General features: G+C 41.4%; 1 protein-coding gene across 1 annotated transcript; it reads right to left on the bottom strand.

Annotated features, from left to right (window-relative positions):
• Positions 1-433: 433 nt before the first annotated feature.
• LOC121669583 (astacin-like metalloendopeptidase) lies at positions 434-10,861 on the bottom strand. Its single transcript, XM_042038692.1, has 13 exons — positions 10,576-10,861; positions 10,320-10,344; positions 8,071-8,087; positions 7,665-7,689; positions 6,748-6,819; positions 5,767-5,901; positions 5,105-5,222; positions 4,192-4,370; positions 3,982-4,066; positions 3,457-3,584; positions 2,339-2,454; positions 1,690-1,915; positions 434-710 (listed from the first exon to the last, which is right to left on the bottom strand). The coding sequence occupies exons 1-13, from the start codon at positions 10,642-10,644 to the stop codon at positions 676-678; spliced, it is 1,230 nt and encodes a 409-aa protein (XP_041894626.1). The 5' UTR covers positions 10,645-10,861; the 3' UTR covers positions 434-675.
• Positions 10,862-21,809: the final 10,948 nt, after the last annotated feature.

Genomic DNA, 21,809 nt, shown 5'->3' with positions numbered 1-21,809 from the left:
TTGCTGACCACCATGGCTGGTTGTCTGTGTTCTCCTCAGGAGACAGAGCAGCTGGAGCCACTTGCACTGCCAGACCCTGCCTGCCAGAACTGTACAGGGAAAGCTGCAATAGGAAGTACCAGTTCTTTCCTGGAAGCAGATTTGTCTCGTCCACCTTTCTTGTGATTTAAGGCTGTAACGGAAGTCATTTTTGGAAGTGGAAATGTTAGGCTGGGGTACGAGTCCAAGACCTTTTCGTGCTCAAGACTGTGAAGACCATAAAATGATTTTTTAAAGTTTGGAGTTGTTCAGCCAAATAAGTAAAACCCATGATTATGTCAGTGGTATATTTAAGAGACAACCCTATGGCTGAATGAAGGGGGCTAAGGAGTCAGACCACGTTGACAGCGTGTTTGGCTGGAAGTGACTACTGGAAAAGAGAAATGGAAACTTGTTTTTTTAAATGAAGCTTTTTATTCAATTGTTTAATAATAACTTAACTGTGCAGACAAAAGGAGGGACACACCAGATGTCTAGAATTTTTACATTTGTATGGCTTGGGGAATAAACTTTTTCAGGAAGACGAAAACTTTGATTCTTAATAGAATTAAATTTCATACTGATCCAAGCCAGGATAGGAACAAAGTAGGAAACACATAATTGCAATATTCACAGAATAGGTTCTTCTTCATTAAGTCAGTTGTGGATGCTTGATCTTCTTTGTCTCCTCACTGTAAATGAAATGAGAGAATACTTAGCTTTCAGAGGTCTCTGAACAAACCATAGCATCTCTAAAATATGTACATGCTAAATCACATTTTATCTGGCAGCTAAGATTGCTTTATATTTGTGGACACATCAAAGTGGGATGGGGAGTTTTTTACTTTTCTTTCCTTCCATAGCAACAGTGGACAGAAATAGACACTACAAAGACACAATGCAAAATTGCTGGTTTGGTTTGGGTGTACAGTGAAGTTAGTGCATTTCAGTGGGTTCGTGCAAACTCTGTGTGCTTGTTCTTGTTCCATGGCAAATACAAGGCTGCATGGCACAGCTGAGCTTCCTTTCCCACCAACACAAGCTGCACCATTGCTGTAGGCTACACTCACATACAGGCATGCCTTTATTCCAGCTGGTACACACTATCTCTCAAGCCTGTGGTCACTTAATTGTTTTGTTGTGGCCTTAGCTCTTAATTAACTGGGACTGAAGAAAATGTGTTCTAGCTGGATAGGTTCCAGGAATCCTGACCATGGAAATGCTGCCTCTCTTCTTGCCGTGGGGCTGGGTGACCTTGCCCACCATAGATCTGTCTCGCCCTCTGAACTGTGTGATTAAAAACTGCATCTTTTCCAGAGAAATGATATACTGAAATGCTGCATTACAATTTATTCTGTTTCTACTGTGCTAGTAACACTAGCAGTATCTTTAAATTGATTACCCTTTATTGGCATGTGCTTTGGACTGGCACATATCTGAGAGGGAAGGTGAACTGTGAATCACCTGGCTAACACCAGTTTTCCTGAGTGTGGCCCCATCTGCATAAATGAATAAATGTTGTCAGTGTAGAGCTGACCCATTATGTCAAAAGCAAGGAAGGAAGTGATGACCCTCGTGGAGAGCAACTCTTCAGTGTTTCTCCTGAGTGAATAGGAAGGTTGATTTGACACAGACTATTTCCCTTGCCATTCTCCTTGTTCTCAGACTTACCAGCAGTAAAGGTGGCTTGGAAACCAGAAGCTGTATGGGCACCATCTGTGATGAACTCTACGAGCATAAGATTACTAGAAGCAACTATGTCATTGGGTATCTTTGATCCACAGGTCTTGTCCATTAGAACTGGAGAAGACTTGCTGGATCCATCATAAACTTTAACATAGTCACCCTGACAGCCTCTAGTTTTCTGCAGCTGAAAGGCTTGAAAGTGCAGGGAAACCTGGAAGGAAAAAGAAAATCAGCTTTTAATATATAAGTATACTTCTTTCAGGGAATGTCCCTTCAAACAGACAGAATCTAAACTGTAGCCAAGCATGGACTAACAGACTGGAACTGCTTACCCAGCTTTGCCTCTCTTCCCCTGAGGTTGCAGGATTCAGATCTAATCACTGAATGCTCCCATGCTCAGGGTGCTTTGTCATGATTTTGCAAACCTCAAGCCCAACATATGGCAGTTTTTCAAAATCACAACTCTGCATTGTCTTTGCCTATACCTGGCTTAAGCACTTGAGAAGTAGAGACTAGTCTGAAATTTCTCTCATGGAGAAGATCCCATCTGGCAACTGCTGTACAGACAAAGCAAAAGATGCTTAACACAGAAAGAAGTTCAGCCATATTTCAAGATCACTATTAACCTGATTACCTTTCTGGATCGGGTTCGGAGGAGCCAGACACAGTTGGTATTATCTGAATAATTCTTTGGGTGGTTGGCAGATGTCAGTGACCCAGAAGGTCCATCAAGAATAGTGCTACAGCGACCTGGGGAAAAAATGCTTGCTTCAGCATCAGGATTGCAGAAGCTTTCAGTCATTCACAACTACAATCTCTTCAGAATGGACTGATCTCTGTTTTCTGATCTGTCAGCATTCATTTCAGAGTACTGGTACATCTTGACTAATATGAGGAATCATGTTGTCCTAATTTTCACATAATGCATCAAAGAGGAAAGTAAAGTAGTGCTTTGAAAAGTGTGACTTTTATTGATTACATCTGCCATTTAGCAAGAGATCTCTTTCTCCACCTCTATAAAGAGTGTGAGAGGTTTCAGTTCACTGCAGTTGGTGCCACTGTTTTCCACTGAGAAGGGAAAGTTAAGCGATGTCAGAAGAGTCAAGCACAAATATGATGCCTCTGCAATGCTTAAATTCTAAGCTTAGGAGGAGCACTTGCGGTGCAAGAGGTAATACTTTATTCATCAGTTTTTTTCTCTTTGATTGAATAAATTTCTGTGATTGTATACAAAAATTTCTTCTAGCAGAGGTTAAATATAAAGAGTTTAAACATACAAACTTAGAGTTAAACATGCAAACTTAGAATGACAAACTTATGAAAACTGAACAAGGCAACATGAAACTGTTCTAGTTCAAAGGAGCATACAACTGTTTTGGTTTGGCTCAGGTCTTAAATATCAGCTGCCATGAGGAATGGTGATGTCTGGCTCTTTTGGTATTTATAATTGTCTGCTAAACTGCAAGAAACCAAATAATTCCATTGACGTTTACAATGTGGCAAGCAGTTAGCCCAGTTGCACAGCAGCCACTTATGTTAGTAGCAAATGCGCCTGATTTAATTTAGAGGCCATTTCCATTTTCTCACTAATCACAAAGTGCCTCCAGCTTCACCTTTGCATTTCCTCCCAGAGTAACCCTGGTGGGTACCAGGAATTTATGAGAACAGGCTCACAGTCTGATGAAAAACTGCTGTCTCTGCAACGTGCCCAAATCCGAGTTGAAGATAGTGGGGTGCCTTTGAGATACTTACTGCAGTTGTAAAGTTTGTTGATTTTGGCCACATCCAAGTTGCTCATCCCCTGTCTCTGTCCAATATGTACTGATCCATCAGGAATGGGTACAATAGTTGCTTTCCCAGTGGTATTGGTGAATGTGTATCTGTAAAAACCCATGAGAAATTATGTTCTCTAAGCACCATAACTTCTTTCAGGATTCAATGGCATGCTTTGGAGGGAGAACAAGAACTGTACATAAGCTGTTGCTGTGACTAATAGTGCTCTTTAAATAGGTCTCATTGAGATGTCCAGCAGTAAGCAGAGTCAATGTCCAGATGCCCTTCTTTGATCCCAAGCCCAGCAGTGAAGTGGTCCCTAATAGGAAGCTAAGGGATAGTGAGTGTATCCCAGTCCTAGGGAGCAGCTTGTCTGAACTGACTCATGGTGCTTTTCTCAGAAGGTGAACGGGGGAAACCGGTAGTTAGGAGAGAGTTATGATAGAAACTAATTCTAATGTAAGATTTGAGTTCTGAAAATAGTAATGCCATGCTGCTACTTACGGGCCATAGTGCATTACTGAGGAGTAGTCATAGGGAAGACCCAGGTTATTGGAGTTTTCGAATTTCTTGAAGTCTGGTCTGTCAGCTGTAATATATGATATTGTACTTAGAGTATGCTTCCTACCTACTCCCTTCAGGGAAGAAAGGAGAATTGGGAGCAGTAGGACATGTCTACACCACTTCCTACATTGAGGAGTTCAAAGTACTTACCAGGACTGATGTACTCCCACATGATCTTTACATGTTTATCTCTGTCACTTCGAGAGTGTTCATGCAAAAAGCCCAGAGCATGCTCCAGTTCATGCTGAATTACTCCTTTCCACATGCAGCCTCCTTTCATCACAGAGACAGTCTGTCCACCTCCTACTCTCCCATAATTGGACCAGCAGCTGAGAGAGGCATTGGACAACAACAGAAGACTTATGGAATTTTTATTGGTAGGCAGGCAAAGAGGCAGAGCAGAGAATCTTGCTTCACACCTCTTGTGGGAATGGAAGGATTCGTCATTCTCCACTATGATAGTCAGAGTGTACAGAGGCAAAAGTGACCATGGCTTATAAAAGAATGAAGAGTGTGATCATTGCTAAATCTTTCTGGAAGACTTTCATTAGCACAGAGGCTCCCGAATTCTGACTTTACCATTACTTTAACTCCCTTGAAATAACTTTTTTTTTTTCAAAATGCTAAACACTGTATCAGAGATGGAGCTAGGATGAATAACACTTTCAAGCTAACAAATGTTGAACAATTTTCTCATAGGCTCTAATTCTGAGCTTGATGGGCAACAGTGTGATTCAAAGAACTGTTTATTTCATAAGTTAAAATCAGTTTACTTGTGTAAATAGGACCTAGAGTAATCAATGTATGTTGTGCTCAAGTATGCATTATACCACACAGAAAATGTGAGTTTAGATATTCTTTCCACCTTAATGGTGCTTTTCCATGATTTGCATTACAGTGAGCTCCTGATGTACCTGATGAGCCCTTGCACTAATAAGGTATCCAAGGAGGATACCTTGGTGCTGTGATAAAACAAAAGCCTCTCTGAGGTCACACAGAATCAGTGTAGGAAAGGATTGAAAAACAGTGTAGAAATAACTTGTTAATTTATCATTCAACTCACCCATCAGCAGATCTAATACTGAGGTAGTCACGTTCTGCCTTGCGCTTCACAAAATTAATACAAGTAAGTGCTTCAAACTCTGCCATGGCATCATGAATCCCTTTTACATGACTCTCCTCTGGGGAAGAAAGGGTTAATTTAACATTAGCCTAGGTTCTTTCTTGTTTTTTTGCTCAGTACTGAATTTTGTTTAAGATTTTAACAACCTGGCATGAGATCCCCTTTATCCAGGTATTTGTCCAAATGTATTCAGGTGCCTCTTTTTTCAACTTAATTATAGTGGTGATTTTTGATGTATCTCCTTATTAGACACTTCGAGACAACTATAGGAAGCTGTTTTGCTGATGAAAAGCAGACCATTGAAGCCCCACTGTAACAGGCATAACCCTTATAAAGGCAGGTATTCTGACAGACACCATTAGAGGGAATGGTTATTGTAGTCTCCAAGAGACCAGTCCCAAAACATTATGGATGCAAAACTTCTCAATTAAATTTGATCTTTTTCTGGTTCAGGTAACTTAAAATTTATCTGTGCTTGCACAGCACAAGTAAAACCTTAGAATTGATTTATTCAACTGTTTGTGTGCTCACTAGATGTAAGTTTCTCTCTGAAGTGTATTGGATAAAATCCATTTTAAAAAAATTTTGAAATTTAAACCCACCATAAGTAGGATCCAACACATAGGGAATACGAACAATCCCATCACTGGACTGGGGCCAGTTGCAATGGCGACAGTTGATGGCACTGCGACTCCTTCGGGGAACTATGTCACCTTCCTGCAGGAACTGAGAGCTGTCTGGGGAGAGAGAAAGGGTGGAAACATCTGAACCATAGATTGCTGGACACTTGCTAAGCACACTTGGAAAAACAAGCAGTCACAAGAGTAAGAATGATGTTTTACTTTGGTACTATTTAAACATCCATCATGTGACACTGAATGAATGGCATCAAATATCTCCCCAGGAAGGTGCTGGGAAAAAGCAAGAGGTGCCAATAAGGAAACCCAAGAAGGTGGGCAAACCAAAAAGAAGAGTGTTGTCAGAAGAAAACTGTAGGAATATTTGGTGTCTCTTTGTAAAGACTACTTCAAGTAAAGCTACTTGAATGTGTCTCTTTGTAAAGACTACTTCAAGTAAAGCTACTTGAATGACTCTTGGAGGAGAAAATGTGAGAAAGACAAGCTGATAGATCAGGGAATGTTTGGAAGGATGAGGGAAGAGGAAGTCTTGAGCAGGGAGCATGGAACTGACTGCAGTTTATCTAGGAGTCTGTACTGCAAAGCCATATGATGACTGAATGCAAGCGATGGATGCTTCATTCAAGAAAAAGGCAGTTAAATAACAAAGCATCCAAATAGCCACATTTTCTCTTTATGTCCAAAGAATGACAAAGATATTGAAAACTAAAGCTGAAGGCACTGTCTGAATAGTTTTCAGTTGCCTCCACACCTTCAGTACTGACAGAATAGTTTTGAGATGCTATCAGGCAGACCACGCAATAATCCCAGTGGTATCTCTTACACGGTGGTGCCTAAGATGGGAAAACCATTTGCACAGATTGTGGTAAGACATTGTACCTCCCACATCGCCCCCAAAGAGCAACAAAGACAGGCCCCTTATAGACAGGGATTTGGTGGCATTACCTTTGTTAACTTTCAGAATTTTGTCAAAAATATCTTCGTCCTCCTCATCAGTCTCTGTAGGCAAAGGAGATTCTATGCAGAAATACAAGAGTATCACTTTCTCATTCCCAGGGAAAATATGAGTCCTGATTTTTAATCTGATGATGCAGGATTTTTCCAGTGATGCACGTAAAACGTACAGAGCCTATTTAGGGACTGGAGGGATGTTCACTCATGTAGGTGTTTGTTCAGTGACACAATCTTGAGAACCTCCCAGCTGTGGTTATTTTGGCATTAATCTAGTCCCAAGAGCCATTCTCCTTCAATTATTCCATTGTCTCCCCTTTTTTTTTCCCTAGCCATCATAGTTTAAGTCTCAGATGGCAGAGTTTTACTTCCCTATGCACAACTCTCACTCAAATCCCCAACATAAGATACCAGAAGCAAAAATGGATGGAGAGCAGTCCTGCTACTTCTTACTGGACATGATGACCTCTTGAAAAACCCTCGAAACCAATGAAACTGGTATTCCTGTTCCATTGGTCAGACTGATGTCCCCAGCTAAGCCCAGCATCAGTGACTCCTAGGCCTAGCAAGCAAAACCAGCCAACTCTGCGTATTTTGCAACAAGTCTTGACATCAATAAAAAGCAGAAACACAGGACCTCTGTACTTCTTCGAACCTTTGGAAGTGACTTAATTCAGAACATTACTTAAGCAGAGCTATTTTTAGCAAAAGTACCAGCTGAGGCCAAGGCCAAGCAATTAGCAAAAACCAAGAGACTTTGCTTTGCATGAAACACTGTGGTGAGTGCATTCATTTAAAATTCCTCATAAAGGTTAATTTGTGTTAAGCATGTGCTGTTTTCTGGAGTAACTGAGTAGATAACAATTAGTATATCCTCTCAAATGCATACTTGCAGATGGAGTAATACATACCATATATATCCTCTTGTGTAGTAACCTGCAAGAACAATACATTAGTATTATCTCACAATTTATAATATAACATTAAATTAAATAATATAACAAATAAATTATCAACAGCATCCAGGCTACCACTAGAATTATCTTTCACCAATGCAGCTTTTATCTACTTTGCCATGTGTAAAGAAGTACCATGGGGTGGTAGATGTTCTTCTTTGGTACCTTGGCAAATAGGGATATCATAAAGGGAAATGCAATCTCAAGTGTGGAATAAGTTTCAGATACACTCTGAGGCGCTGTTGAGTGAAGAAGACTGTGCTGCACAGATGTGGCTACAGGTGGAGTACAAGAGTCCTGACCTTACTTTCCACAATGATGAACCCACAGTGATCAGAAGAGCTGAATTAGCTTTCCTTACCTCAGTAGGTTCTGTTGCTGCAAAAAAAAAAAAAAAAAAGAGAGACAAGCAAAAGGGACAAATTAGATTCTGAATGCAACTTCACAGTGTTCAGTAGGATGGACCTCCTCAGCTGTGGGAATGCCTTTGGCAGATCCCTTTGCATGGAGGGGAATGGAGCGCACTAGCTGATGCACAGGCAGAGAAATTAAAAAGATACTTAGTCAAACAGCTATGAAAATTCCTAGTAGATTGTGCTGAGAGACAGAATCCTGGTCATTTACCATCTAAGAATCAGCAAAGCATTTTATCAGCTTCAGTGTGGAAAAAGAAACACAAAAGAAACCAGTGACAAAAAAATGCTTTGTCCCCAGACTTCTCTGCAACAGGTGCAGGCTAACCAGTTCAACAATATCCTCTGGTTTCACAGTGTCAAAGAATAAAGTTATAACATGGGGTGGAGGCTATAATTTAGCATGAGGAAAATAATCTCAGCTTCAGTATGTAACTGACAGCAGCTTGGTATCGTTCTGGGTCCTAAGGTGCCTTTCTACTGTGATGCCCTCTGATTTTTACCAAATATTGGATTCTAGACACAAACCAGATGTGAAAATCTGACCTGATGTATAAATTTCTATCTTCACTGTTATAATATCAAAAAACTTTAAAAACTGGAAGGACCTCCAGAGGTCATCAGTTTGTCTGCTTTCCCTAAGGCAGAAAGAGTTTTATCTAAATTATTCCTGCCCATAGTTTGTTTGACCTGTTCTTAAGTATGATGGATATGTTGCAAGCCTATCTGGCAATCTCTTCCAGTTTCCTAATAATTGCAGTCTTCCTTGTCAAGGTATGAAACAATTTTGTTTTTCCTATTCAACACTGAAACAGAGAACACTCATGTAAACAGTTATTATTTCCAAGCCCACCTATGCCCCAATTTTTGACCATATTCTTTTTCAATAAAATACATGCCAAGCTCTATCACACCTTGCAGCACCTTTCCCTTTTCATAGTTATTGCTCAAACACAGACTCTATCTAGCACCTGCAACAGAATTGCTTTTATTGAGCCAAAAATATTTCAGTCTGTGTTTTCAGACTGTTACTTCAGTTATATGGCAGTGGAAGTCCACTGTAATGATGGTGGTTTATTACAGAAAAGTTCAGTCAGTTCCCACCAGCTGCATCAGAGAGATCCATGGCATCTAAACACATTCTGCAGGGAGGCACATTTTTGAGATGGGTTGACCAGATTCAGAATTTATGCACCCAAGAGGCACTAGATTAATTGAGTAGTCAAAGTCAGTGGAAATTAGGCTCCAGATTCCTAGGCACATAAAGCCTGCAACTTCTTTTTAAAACCGAAATGAGACACCAGAGAAGGCATCTGCCATCTCCTTGGTGAAATGAACATCTGGTGTGACAGGGCTTTCAAAATTATACAGCTCATTTTTCCCTTCACTGTAGATGCTGAAGGATGTCTCAAAAGGCACAAAAAGCAGTACCAATGATAAATTAAAACTCATTGTATGCATTTGTCCCAATAAACCTGCAACTTTGAGTCTGAGTACCTCGAACTTGAGCAAGCATGCCCCTTGGTCCCTTCTAAATTTACTGAGCAGTAATTTTACAACATCCCTTTTTTCCATGCCATAAATGACATTTCAATAGAAGAATTTGTCAATTTTCTTTTGTCACTTGCTTTGACTATGTCAAGCAAATTTTTCCAAGGTGTCATCTTCTTACACACATCACACCCAGCGTGTTAGTTTCCTGCTGTAAAGTCTGCCTACAGTTTTCTTTCCATTGACCTCTGAAGATCTGCAATTTTCTCCTCATATTTTGCAAGTTAACAAAAGCTGTTCAGCTGAGCCTGTTCCAAAGCAGAACAAAGCAGAGCTTTCTTTGATGCCTGACATCCCTTTCTCTTACAGCTGCAACGAGGTAGGCAAGGAGGCAAATGATTAGCAGTCTTATTATAACATTCAACTTAATGAAAAGGTATCAAGATGTCTAATTAAAATTTTATTTTCAAGCCTGTGAAAGCACATCTGAATTAACCTAATAAACCATACCCCAAAAGTCTGTGTAAAGCACATCTTTGTGAAAACACATCTGCACTCAGCTCAATAACAAGTTATGAAACATAGCCTTTTTCAAAAGGCCTGTGTCAGTGCTTTCATATGCTCTAAAAACAAGTAAAAACCATCTATGTAATAAACAGTCAAGAAATAACAGTTGTTTTTAAAATACAGTATAAATCCTACTTACTTGCTGTGCTGTTTTCATAGTTCTCCTGCAAAACCAACAGGTAAAAGGCATTATTCTTCCATAGCTAACAAATGCAGCAACAATAGCATCAAAATAAGGATGAAAGGAGGAACTAAATTATTAGATTGCCCTTATTTATTATTATATTACTAATATATTCTTGCACGAAATTTATCAAAGTGGGCCTTCACGGCTTCAGTCCCAGAAGAACAGATCAGCTAGAAGATGGAGCACAGCTGTATGGAGCTGCTCTCACCTGGATAGGGAAGCCCAGAGTAGCGTGAAGCAGAAATGCAGCGAAGACCAGGAACCTCTTGAGATCCATTGTGCAGTGGGGACAGACCACCAGTGCAAGTCCTCACCTCTGCCCGCCCAGGAGCGCTGCCGCTAGATATACCAGCAGAGCCTGCTCTGCCTGGCCTGAGAACTCCTGCCCCAGCCAATGGGAATCTCAGCAGGAAGCGAACTTCTTTTGCTGCCTCAACAGCCAGTTTAGCCTCTGGGCATCTCCCGGTGCTGCGCTATCGCTGTCACCACCATCTGTAGCATCCCCAGGCCTCCCGCGGTCCTTCGGGCTGCTCTCTAGAGCTGGCTCAGCCTCGTGCTTCTGCTGCCATGCACTTCCTCTGCTTCTTGCAGGATCTTTCCTGAAATGTTCAGAGGAAGCCCTTGTTCCTGGATAGCTTTCCAGAGTACTGGATTGTTAGGATTTCAGAGGGTAGGTGACTTTTTCCTTTATGTCACTGAGATTATGGGAGGCCGTGACAGTATTGTGCTGCTTTGAAATGTACAACACATGGTTACTCAGTGAGCTTATGACTGTGTCTTCCCTGAGAGGACACCCTTCGTCTTCTCACCTTATGGTTCTATATATAGAGATTTTTAGTTTTTCCTCTGTGTTTCTTGATGTTTCACCACATCAGGAGCGTCTCCTGTGTTCCATTATTTCTGGCAGGCTGACAGTAATAGGTGTCCCTACGAGTTTTGTGACCAGCAATCAGAGAGGGGGAAAGAGAGCAGCAGCATAAGCAGCACTTACTCATTTTGAGAATGATTAACAGATTTGCTTTGCAGGGGTGCACTTGTCCAGAAATGGATGTAGGAAGCAATGAGCAGATCTAGCTAGGAATGCTTGTAGGAGGCAAACCAAAAACCACTGAGCCTCCTATCACAGCAACCTCTTCTCACAGCAAAGCTCTGCTTAGTGAACCATTTGCTAAAGCTGCTGTAGCTGGGAAAGCGTCTGGTCTCTGATACACTTTTGCTTTGTGTCAGAGCGCGTTTTCCATGCATGGAAAAGGAAACTGAATCATAAAATGCACTGGTTCTGTCTCTAAAACATGCTAGTGCTCAGATACCCTCAGAGTGAGTTTTAAACACACTCACACTGTTATTCCTTATTTCTGTATTGAATAAAATGTTCTAGAAATTCTCCATGTTGGTGAATGAATCAAGAAGCAGCAGGAAGCTTTCCATCTATTTGTCTCGAAATCATACCCAGTCAAGAGTAGGAGTTAGATGGAAATGCGATCTGAATTGTGTTGGAGGGGGTTACTCTTTATTTTAGTGATGGAATATTCGCAGTGCACACTGCTGACTAATTTAAGAAAGTCTGGATTGGCGAAGTCAAGGGATAAACTTTTGTCACCCCCACAGGGAGGCAGCACAGGGGGATATTACTTTTCCTTTTCTATCTCTGCACACTGGCTGGAGGAATGTATGCCCTAGGCATGGGTTAGTACACAGCAGGGTAGCAGATGGACCTTGTGACCATGAAAGAGCATCAAGCAGCCATTGTCCGCATGCTAATCCTGCTGTGTGTCCTTTGTGCACATAAATGTTCTCAATAAGCAGTGCTAAGTGTCTGTTTTTAATATTTATGTTTCAGAGGCATGAAAATCTTCCTTGTGCTGAAGCAAAGCTGTGCAGCTCTGGTCTGCAGTGGGACAATGGTTCTCCATGTTTCTCACTCAACACAAGGACAAAACAAAAGTCCATGATGCCAGATACCGTGGCATGCCAAAACCATACCAAAAACACACTGCAAAATGGGGCTTGCACATAACCTGCTTCCATTAGAGTTATGGGGGGAAAAAAGGAAAAATCAGACCACTCTCAGGGAAAACGAGTCCAGGAGAAAAAGGAAAGATGAGAAGTAGTGAGGGCATAAAATAAACAACTTTAAAAGCAAGTTAGGAAGGTTGGTAACCTTAGCATCTTTGTAGCATGTTTTTGGGAAAATACTACTCCTGGATGACTGATTATCTGCATGTGCTCAGGAAAGAGTGAGGGAACTGGGCTGGCAAAAATGATGCAGCATGTTTTATCCTAAACATGTGACTATGCTGGCATACTAAACAGTCCATGAAATAGACTGCTGCATGCCACGTTTTTCCATAAGCTAACAAGTAGTGCTGATGGTGGAGATGGCTATTTGGGATCAAGGATGTGGCTATAAATGCTGCAGCTGGCAAAGTACACAGAGTAGAGCGAGGGGAAGTGCTGGCACTCACGGCTCCTGCCAGTTCTGAAGATCTTATCACCTTTGGTTTGTGCCTGGTATTTAGATTCAATGTTTGGTTATTTTCCAAAGTGTGGTATTCATGGGGGAGGAATTGTCAGCAGACCTGTTTTCACTAGTCAAAAAACACTCTAATTTATTGAGATATTGCAAAAATAGGACATAGTTTTACTAGCTAAAATAAAGCTTGTACCTCTACTAGAGAAAGTGTCACAGAAATTGTTTTGAACCTTTAGGAACCAAACAAGGACTTCACAAAGAGATGCTCTCTTTGCATGCGTACAAGAAAAGCATGTGGGAAATGTTGTCAGGCCCGAGTTCTCCTGTCAGTATATCCCAGTTTCTGGTGGACAGTAGGGACTCCATAGATTTTGAACATGTGAACAACTCTTAGCAGGTGTCCAAAACTAATAACAAAATGCTAAGAAGTACTTGGACAGTGTCATAGTCTGCAAGAAGTCTTCAGCAAAAATAGCACTTCTCCTAAATGACCACTACAAAACTTGGAGTTATGCCTGAGGACATAGGCTGGTTTGCAGAAATCTGTAGGCATAACCAAGAAAATAATATATCTACACACCAATTAAAAAAAAAAATATTTTCTCTTCTGTTGATGTGGGAATTCACTGCAAATGTACATAGTCAAAATCAAAACAGCAGATGTATAAAAGCTACAACACTTCTGAGGAAATCTTTCAGATTTTGTTCAGTCATATGTCATTTAGTTATATGTGTAATATGGTTATTCTCTTTGGAATCTTTCACTGTAAACAGCTCCCAAAATATAATGTAAACCATGAAGATTTAATTGGGGAAAGAAATTGCACTAATTTCTACTAATTGCTGTATCATAAAATGCAGGAAAAAAATAATTCCAGGAACTAATAGAAACCTTTATGTCAAACAGCTTGTGGAAGTTATGTGATAGTTACCATAACTGATTCATGGTAAGATACTTACTAATCTTGAAAGTTTAAAATCGTCCACCTTTACCAAAACCAACCATTGAAGCAATGGTATGGACCACAACACATAACTGAAATTTCTGTGGATTGGCATCACATGAATAAACACCACACAATTACATATGCAATCTGGGGTTAATGACAAACCTGAACCAGGAATATATTATTTTAGCTAGAATTGCTCAGTATCCTTTCCCAGGAATGTCTGCTTTGTGCAGCATTTCAGTATTTTGGCTCACTTTCATTTGGAAAAGGAATTCTGGCTTCCACTGACTTCTGGGTTCATGAGCTATGAACCCCTGTCCTCTGGCCAGAAGTCTGCTGCAGTGCAGTGCTTTCAGCTCAGTGCTTTTTGTCTCCCCCTCACTAATTCCAAGTGCCCTAATCAGACAGAAATAGCTTCCTTTTCTGTGGTGTCTTTATGATCAGATACTTTTCAGCTACAAATCAGTCCTCACACAAGCTTTCTCTGTGCTGGCTTAAACGACTTTCAGTCCTTTAGTCTAATAATTCCACTCTTCTTGGTTCTAGAATTACATTTCGATTCCTTCCAAGTTGTCTGGACCTTTTTGGAAGTAAAGTGATTAGGAGTGGACAATTTCAGTGGAATTCATGTCAGCTGCTACTGCACTTTGCTGGTGAAGAGTAGTATTATTGAAGTGCTGGCAGCTCCTGAGGATTTCACAAGTAACCAGCACAGACTTCAAGTGCCTATATTGGAGACTGACACGTGTTATGAAAGACAGCTCTAGGCAAGTCAAAGTGGAGTTAGAAGCTGTTTTCCAGTGCCCAAGACCATACCTGTCGCATCCATAGATTTACTTGTCCTTCATGTCCCTCTTCACACTTCTTTGGATCCTACCTCTCAGAGAGGACCTGGAGTTGTTGGGATTCCTGTTACCTTTTCTGTTTTGCTTTCAGTTTTTGAGGGCTTCCATGTCATTGCTAACACCATCTGGACCAATGAATCCACGTGGTCTGCAGGTTCTTTAGCAAAACACTGACACATCCTCCATGATATTATTGACAAGCTCCAGCTGCAGTCCTAGCCCTGACTGTTTATTGAAAGAACCCAAACCTAAAATGATGAATATTGGCTTGCTATTGGTTAGTCACTTTTCTATTCAAAGAGCCAAACCTAGAAACTTTAAACTTCAGTCTGTCATCAGAAGAAGGACAATGAAGAAAAAGATCTTTTTTTTGTGATAGATTCTTCTTTACAAAAGAAAAATATGCAGTTAGAAAAAAAACTAATAAATATGTTGGAATAGTCAAAACACTGTAACTTCTAAAATAAAAGTTGAAAACAAGTTGATTTTAACTTCAAAATCTGATTTCAAGGCCAAATTTAGCAAAGCATAATCTAGCAATTAAACTAGCATTTTTTTTTTTGTAATGATATGTGGTCCAATGGCTATTTGGACTGAGGGATGGGGAATGGAAGTGATGAAACTGGAACTTTAATTTGGACAATTTTAGTAATGAACTTCTGATTGCCTTGAAAAAAACCAACAAATTCCTTTCTTTTATCAGGAGAAGCCATCTGATTTGTCTGCTGCCCTTAGGTGAAGAAAGGATGGATCAAAGGGTTTACATGATGTTTCCAGCCTGCAGAGCAATGTTATGCTGATTGCAAAGGAATCCATGTGATGGGGTAAGGTGCAAGTTGTTTGAGCGGTGCCTGGGGTCATTTTTGGTCTCTTTGCCCTCTGAAGGGAGACACGCCATCACCCAGTGCTGCCCCAGCTCAGGAGATCTCCTTGTGACAGATTATGAAATGCCAGCCAGCTCCCCTGCTTGGTTTGATCTCCTGTGTCCTTTTGCTTACGGGGAAGCTTTTGCTTACAGTAACCGTGCCATGAAAGTTACCCTTGTGAGTGCTTGCTTGGCAATTTAACTAAGGGAGAAGAAATTTCTCATGTCTACCTCTCCGATGAGTGCATGGGAGCTGCCTGTGTGTGCTGTAAGTGGAAAGCACATCTCTGCCTCTGCAGTACACAGATCTGCCTGATAAAGAGTCCATTGGTGATTGGGAATTGTCCCTTGCTCAAATATCACTGCTCTGACTTCTTTTTCCTTTCTCCCTCATCAGAAAGGCTGTCTGTGCTCTCTGACTGTGCTGCTTGTCTCAATACATGTCTCAATACCTTTGCTTGTTATTCACATATTGGCTTCTCAGCTGTCCTCAGCAGGATTTTTTAATATTTCAATGGGAGTCTCGAGAAGGCTGTTTCGCTCTTACTGTTCTTTTCTAATGCCAGTTCCCTGCACAATGGGAATTGCACCCATTCACCAGGTTAGCTTATGGCTTGCTTTGCTTCTGGGACGATGATCTGTAGCTCCTCTCATGTCTCCTGAACAGGTGAGTCTGGACACTCTGCCACTTCTGACTTTACCTGGACGCAAGGAAAGTACTTTAGGAAAAGAAAGCACAGCTCTTACAGCCCCTGTTTTGTTTTACGCAAGCTGCTATCCAAATAGATACTAGTGGCTAAATATTAACGTTGGAAAGATTACCTGATAATAAACTTCAAAGTTATTAAAACAAAGAATCTGCTTTCATGTTCCATGAGTCTTTTGCCAAAGAGAGCATTTGCCTCCAAAGAAGCAACCAGTGATCTCTAAAGCTTCGACCAAAATAATTGATGCAGTGTGGATTCCCGAGCGTGCAGGACAGCCAGCAGTGTGTTTTGCTCAGTGTCTGTTGTGAGCATGTAACCAAAACCTGGTGGGCTTCAGACAGCCACACTGAGGGACATGGTCTGGCCTGGGGGCTGAGGGTCCAGACTGGACCAGCAGGGTCTGCCACCCTGCCAGGTCAGACAGCAGCAGAGCTGGGGATAGCAGGGAGAGTGACTGGACAAGCAGGTTTGATGCAGGGGATGCTGGAGCAGCACCAGCAGAGCTGCAGTGGGTAGGGAAGGAAGGGTGGGAGGCCGAAGGCTTTCCTGCTTTGTGTTGTCAGTCACTGGGGTGGTTTGCACAGCACAGCCTCCGCTGGGGCTAACCACCCTGTCACCTCTCATTGCTGTAGTTTAATTTTTACAAGGAAATAATTCACATTTTAAAATCTACAACTGCAACCCATGATTTAACCATTTAACAGGAAAAACACCCTTCATCCCCTCTCAGTTTCTGAGGGCTACCCATTCCTGCCTCTTTCTCTGTGCCGTGCAAGGACTCCTGTTAAAAGCACATACAAAAAATGCAGCACCATGGATTTGCCCTTCCAGCAATTCCATCTGGAAAGAAAATAATTTTTTCCCCCATTCTGCAGCAGGAGGAGCTGAATGTATACATATGTCTGCCCCTCTCTCCCCCTTCCACTACTTATTTCATTCAGGCCACCAGGAATTTCAGGATTTTTCACCATGGGGTCTAGAGGATCCTGGAGCATGAGGATGCCAGTCTGTTGCTTTCACTGTTTGGGGAAGAGTGGGCCTAACAGAACCCAGAACAGAGGATGGCTGCTACCCAAACCCTGAATTGTCTATCCATGATGCTTCCCAAGGGAGCTATGGCTAAATTAACCTTGGCTTACAGCTGTGATTCCATTAAAGAAAAAGCTTCCACAGGGGCCTTTCTTTCCCACTCATCTGCAGCAACTATCCCATTAGTTATTGAACACATTAAAGGCACACTTACACATTACCTACAACTACAATTTCTCAAGCCGTTACCAGGGTTCCCTCTGTTGCTCGGTGAACACATTCCTCAGAGTACATGCAGTTGAAATAAACTAGAGAGGCTGCCTTGAGATTCTCTGCTAAAGAGAAAAGCCTATCTATGTTTTCATATTTCATTTATTTTAGATTTATCTAGCTAGCTTATAGAAACATGCATGGCCAAACTTTAATCTGAGTGTCTTCGAGTCTAGCCTTTTGGCTTTAGATTCATCTTTGCTAATGATTTCAATTCTCCTCAATGAACTCAGATTTGGCTCTCAGTTCACAGGTTTGTATGCAGGAAAACCATTTATTTGTACTGGAAGATTTGAACTGCAGTTCTGTTTTCTTACAGGGATGATTCTGTTGTAAATCTGCACATGATGCAGCGTGAGTACAGCAACAAATCAAGGTCAAGGCACTCTGAGAAATCTTCTACTTAGAGGTCTGCTTCCATCCTTTGCACGTGTATTTGCCTTCTGTCTCTGATAAGAATATTACAAACAGGTTCTGTGTGGACATTTGTATTCCTCCTTTAAAAAAGTAAATTCTTTTTGTAGGAAATTGAAGTCATGAATGATGTGGAATATTCAAAGTGGTTAGTCTCTGCAAATGAGAGAAGGGTGGAGTATTTATTACTTTCTTTATTCTGATAATCTCTTCTGATCTTGAAGAGAGAGAGGCCCATGTGACACTCATTTTGGACCATCATAAAAAGGAGAAGAGAATGTAGAGCTCGTCTCTCCAAGAATTTATGAGGGCCATAGAGGCAGTCTCTGTGGCCTGCCATTAAATGAATTATGGCTGTAGCCTCGGACCATTGCAATTCTGGTATCTTAAGATCTGTTGAAAGAACAAGGACTAAGGTGCTGGTTTGTGTGATGACATAACTGAAAAGAACAGTAAAATGCGAATAGAAAAAAAAAATACATATACCAAGTGGTCGAGTCAACCTTTTTACCCAATAAACCAGAAAAACTCTCACTTTTTTGCCCAATCATTAAACTAAGTGGGCAGCAGACTCACTGACCTACTGGTCCTTACAGGAGCAGGACCACATGCATCTCTGCTCATGGGTGTACTTGATTAAAGCACTCACAGACTGAAACAAATGGGGATGCTCTTTGCTGTCACTGAAGACACTTGTCCCAAATTAAGAGTTGTTATGAGACAACGATAACTTTTCCATACTCCAGTGTATGGTTACTGCAGCACATGGTTATTCTAGGGTGATTTAATGAAGCCTTTCATTAAGGAGCATTTCCTAAATTGCAATGTGTGCGTATGTGGCACCACATTTGGCAGAGACTGGGGTCTTGTGCCTTGCCTTTTCTCTGGCTGTGACAAAGTGGGTTCTAGAGCTTCCTCACAGATCATTTGTATGACCCAGTAAGCACTGTGCATTCTGCTGTGTCTGGAACAAAGTTACCTAGATTTTCAGGATGTTTAGACCATCTACATAGTTGTTATAAAAAAAGAAGTAAGTATGAATCACAGTGTGGTTTCTGTGCCCCCATCATTTCCTGATCACTGCAGAGCAAGCCAGACTGCGTAAGATGTTGTAGGCAGCCATCTCTCCTACACACCTGCCATGCAACTGCTGAAGATTACACAACTGTCCCTGTTCCAGAGACAGGGGCCGACCTTTCCCTCCTACTCTCTGGTACCAAATGTGTCTCAACTTTGAACAGAAATTTTGACACAAGATTCATGTATTTTGCCACAATTTAGGTGAAATGCAAAATTTAAACTTGGTTGGAACAAAACCTCTTTCTCTCCTAAAGCATAGCTTTGCATGATTTAAACTTCATCACATATTTTTGTCTGATAATGCCAGGAAACACCTTTGGTGGAGCTGGTACTTCAGAGGAGTTAGGCTGTACAGACAAGAAGAGCCTGACAGTGACCAATAAAGTGCAAACTGCTGCTGATGTGATACGTGTCTGTCATGCTGGGGACATCCAAGATGTTACAGGCTTGGGTAATGAGGGCTTTTGATATGTAGTGGTGTGAGAGAAGATGTTGGAAAGTGAAGGCAACTTGCATGGGAAAATCATGAGTTTTAATATGACCCTGTTAGACTTAAGCTCATTTGAAATCTTTTGGAGGAAGACATCAGTGTCAGCCTGAGATTTCACATTGTAAGAAAACAGATCAGTCAGATGTTGGTATGGGATCTGTAATCTGCTTATGAAATATGACAGTGGGAATAGATCAGGAAAAGACTAAGTGGAGATAAGGTACAGAGAAAAGAAGAATCATCTATCCTCTTGATAGATAGTGGATTCTCATATGGTAAGGGAAAGGGAAGACCTACAAAATGAACAGATAAAAGCAGGAAGAGAAAGAGGAGGGAAAGGTTTATGAAAGTAGAGGGAGAATATAACTGAGTTTTGAAAGTCACAAGTGTGTCCAGGAAAAATGGACAGAATGAGGAGGCCAGTGTAAGCAGTGAAGTAGAGACTGTGGCAACCAGAGTGGAAACAACTGAGTCAAGTAAGGGAATTTGCACTAAGGGTTTTACTCTTCACCATAACTGTGTCAGGTTTCGTCCTACTGTACCCAGAGAAGAGCCTCTGACCCACTTTGCAGATTTGCAGTTCGAAGATTATTTACTCTGGAGTTTATTACATGGGATCAGCTAGGGAACAGCTGAGGACACAGGGCTTCAAGTCAGGGAGCCCACTCAGGAGAGGACAGTCTTCTGAAGTATAATTTGGTCAGTTGTGAAAATTAAGGAAACAATTTCCTAGAGCTACTGAAAGGACCACACATGGGAGGGCTCCTTTCAAATTTGGGTGTAACTTTTTGAGTCTTATGTTAGGGGAAGCTTTTGCCCCAATGACTTTGGAGAATGAAAGTTGTGTACAAAGCAAGTACAGCCCTCTGGGGCAATCATAGGCAATGCCCCTGTGATTTCCACCACAGAAGTGCCTAAATCCTGAAGGTGGTGGCTATCTAGAGATCATTTAGATTAGGCCTGACTGCAAAGCACCAATAACAATGCTGGCAGTAGTGTAAAATGTGAAAGACCTACTGCTCTATTTCTCACTGGACAACATCCATTCTGAGCAGCAATTACCTGTCAAATCTGACAAGGATGAGGTCAGATCTCACTGTGATGTCAATCTGAAAGGCTAAACATAGCATATATTTCTGCAAAAGACAAAACCAATTCCCTGTCTGAACTATTTCAAAGGAAGGCATGGAGGCTGGAGAGATCACAGCAGTAGAGGAGTAAGGATACTGTAAGCCCAGACCCAGCCACTCTTGCACTTAACACAGTGTCAGTAAACTCAGTGAAAGGCATCTATCTTGATAGCTGGAGGCTGTTTTCTGAAAAGGCTGTTTTTGTAGAGGGTGTTTTTCTCTCGACAGGAAGGTCTGGCTACATGATCTTATGTGCCAACTCATTTTATCAGAGTGCTCGCTGAAATTTGTATAATAGCAGTGTCATGGAAAAATATTCCAAAGCCAGACAAAATATTGTGGGTCACAAGGAATGGCTAGAGGTGAACACGAACAGAATATAATTTCTAGAGTTTGGAACTAGAAGATGTGAATCTTTCTTATCCTCAGTTATTTCCTCCTCTTTGTTCTCCGTCTCTATGTCAAGGAACAGGATGAAACAACACCATCCCAGGGAAAAATGTTCCTATATTGTCCTTGATATCATAAGGACTAAGAGTGATTCAACATTAGGCACTAAGAATTACCACTGCTAAGGTATTTGCAGCTTCTACTGATGGAGGTACCCAGCAAAAGACCCCAATGCACATAGTGAGCAACTACATGGAGCAGACCAGTTCCCAGTCTGTTCACTGTGCCTTCCTGCCTGTGCCTCTTTGACAGAGGGAGGGGATACATGAAAACTTTCACTGAGACTCAAAGGAAGCATGGAAGGAAACAGTAAGAGACCAACAGCTACTGAGAAACTGCAACTTTACATGAGTCAGTCACTCAAAATAATGTTTCCAAAAACCAAGCTCATTCTCAGGGTTTTACCTAAAAGACATAGGAAATACAATTTGTATGGCATGTGATGTCTGCTAGAATAGCCACAGGCGTCTCTGACCCTGTGTCCTCTGTCTGGCATGGGCCAAAAGTGGCTGCCTAGAAAAGCACATAAGAACAGGGAAAACATATAGGATACTTCCCCTTTGTTTTGAATGTGAGTCCTACCTGACTCTTCCCTGTAGTTCTTATACTGGAATTGGGAAGTTGATCCCTAGACAGTTTCCCCCATACACTCAGGATTTTAGAGACCTCTTCCTTCATCCCTTGCAGTATCTCTTTCCTGGGCTGAGGAGCTGTAATTTGCTCTTTCATTCCTTTACAC

Source organism: Corvus kubaryi, unplaced genomic scaffold, assembly GCF_017639235.1.
Source record: "Corvus kubaryi isolate FWS band 111438036 unplaced genomic scaffold, C.kubaryi_AGA036_p1.0 37392, whole genome shotgun sequence".
In the NCBI taxonomy this organism is placed as follows: domain Eukaryota; kingdom Metazoa; phylum Chordata; class Aves; order Passeriformes; family Corvidae; genus Corvus; species Corvus kubaryi.
Note: the sequence above shows the minus strand (reverse complement) of the source record. Positions and strands in the feature narration are given on the sequence as shown.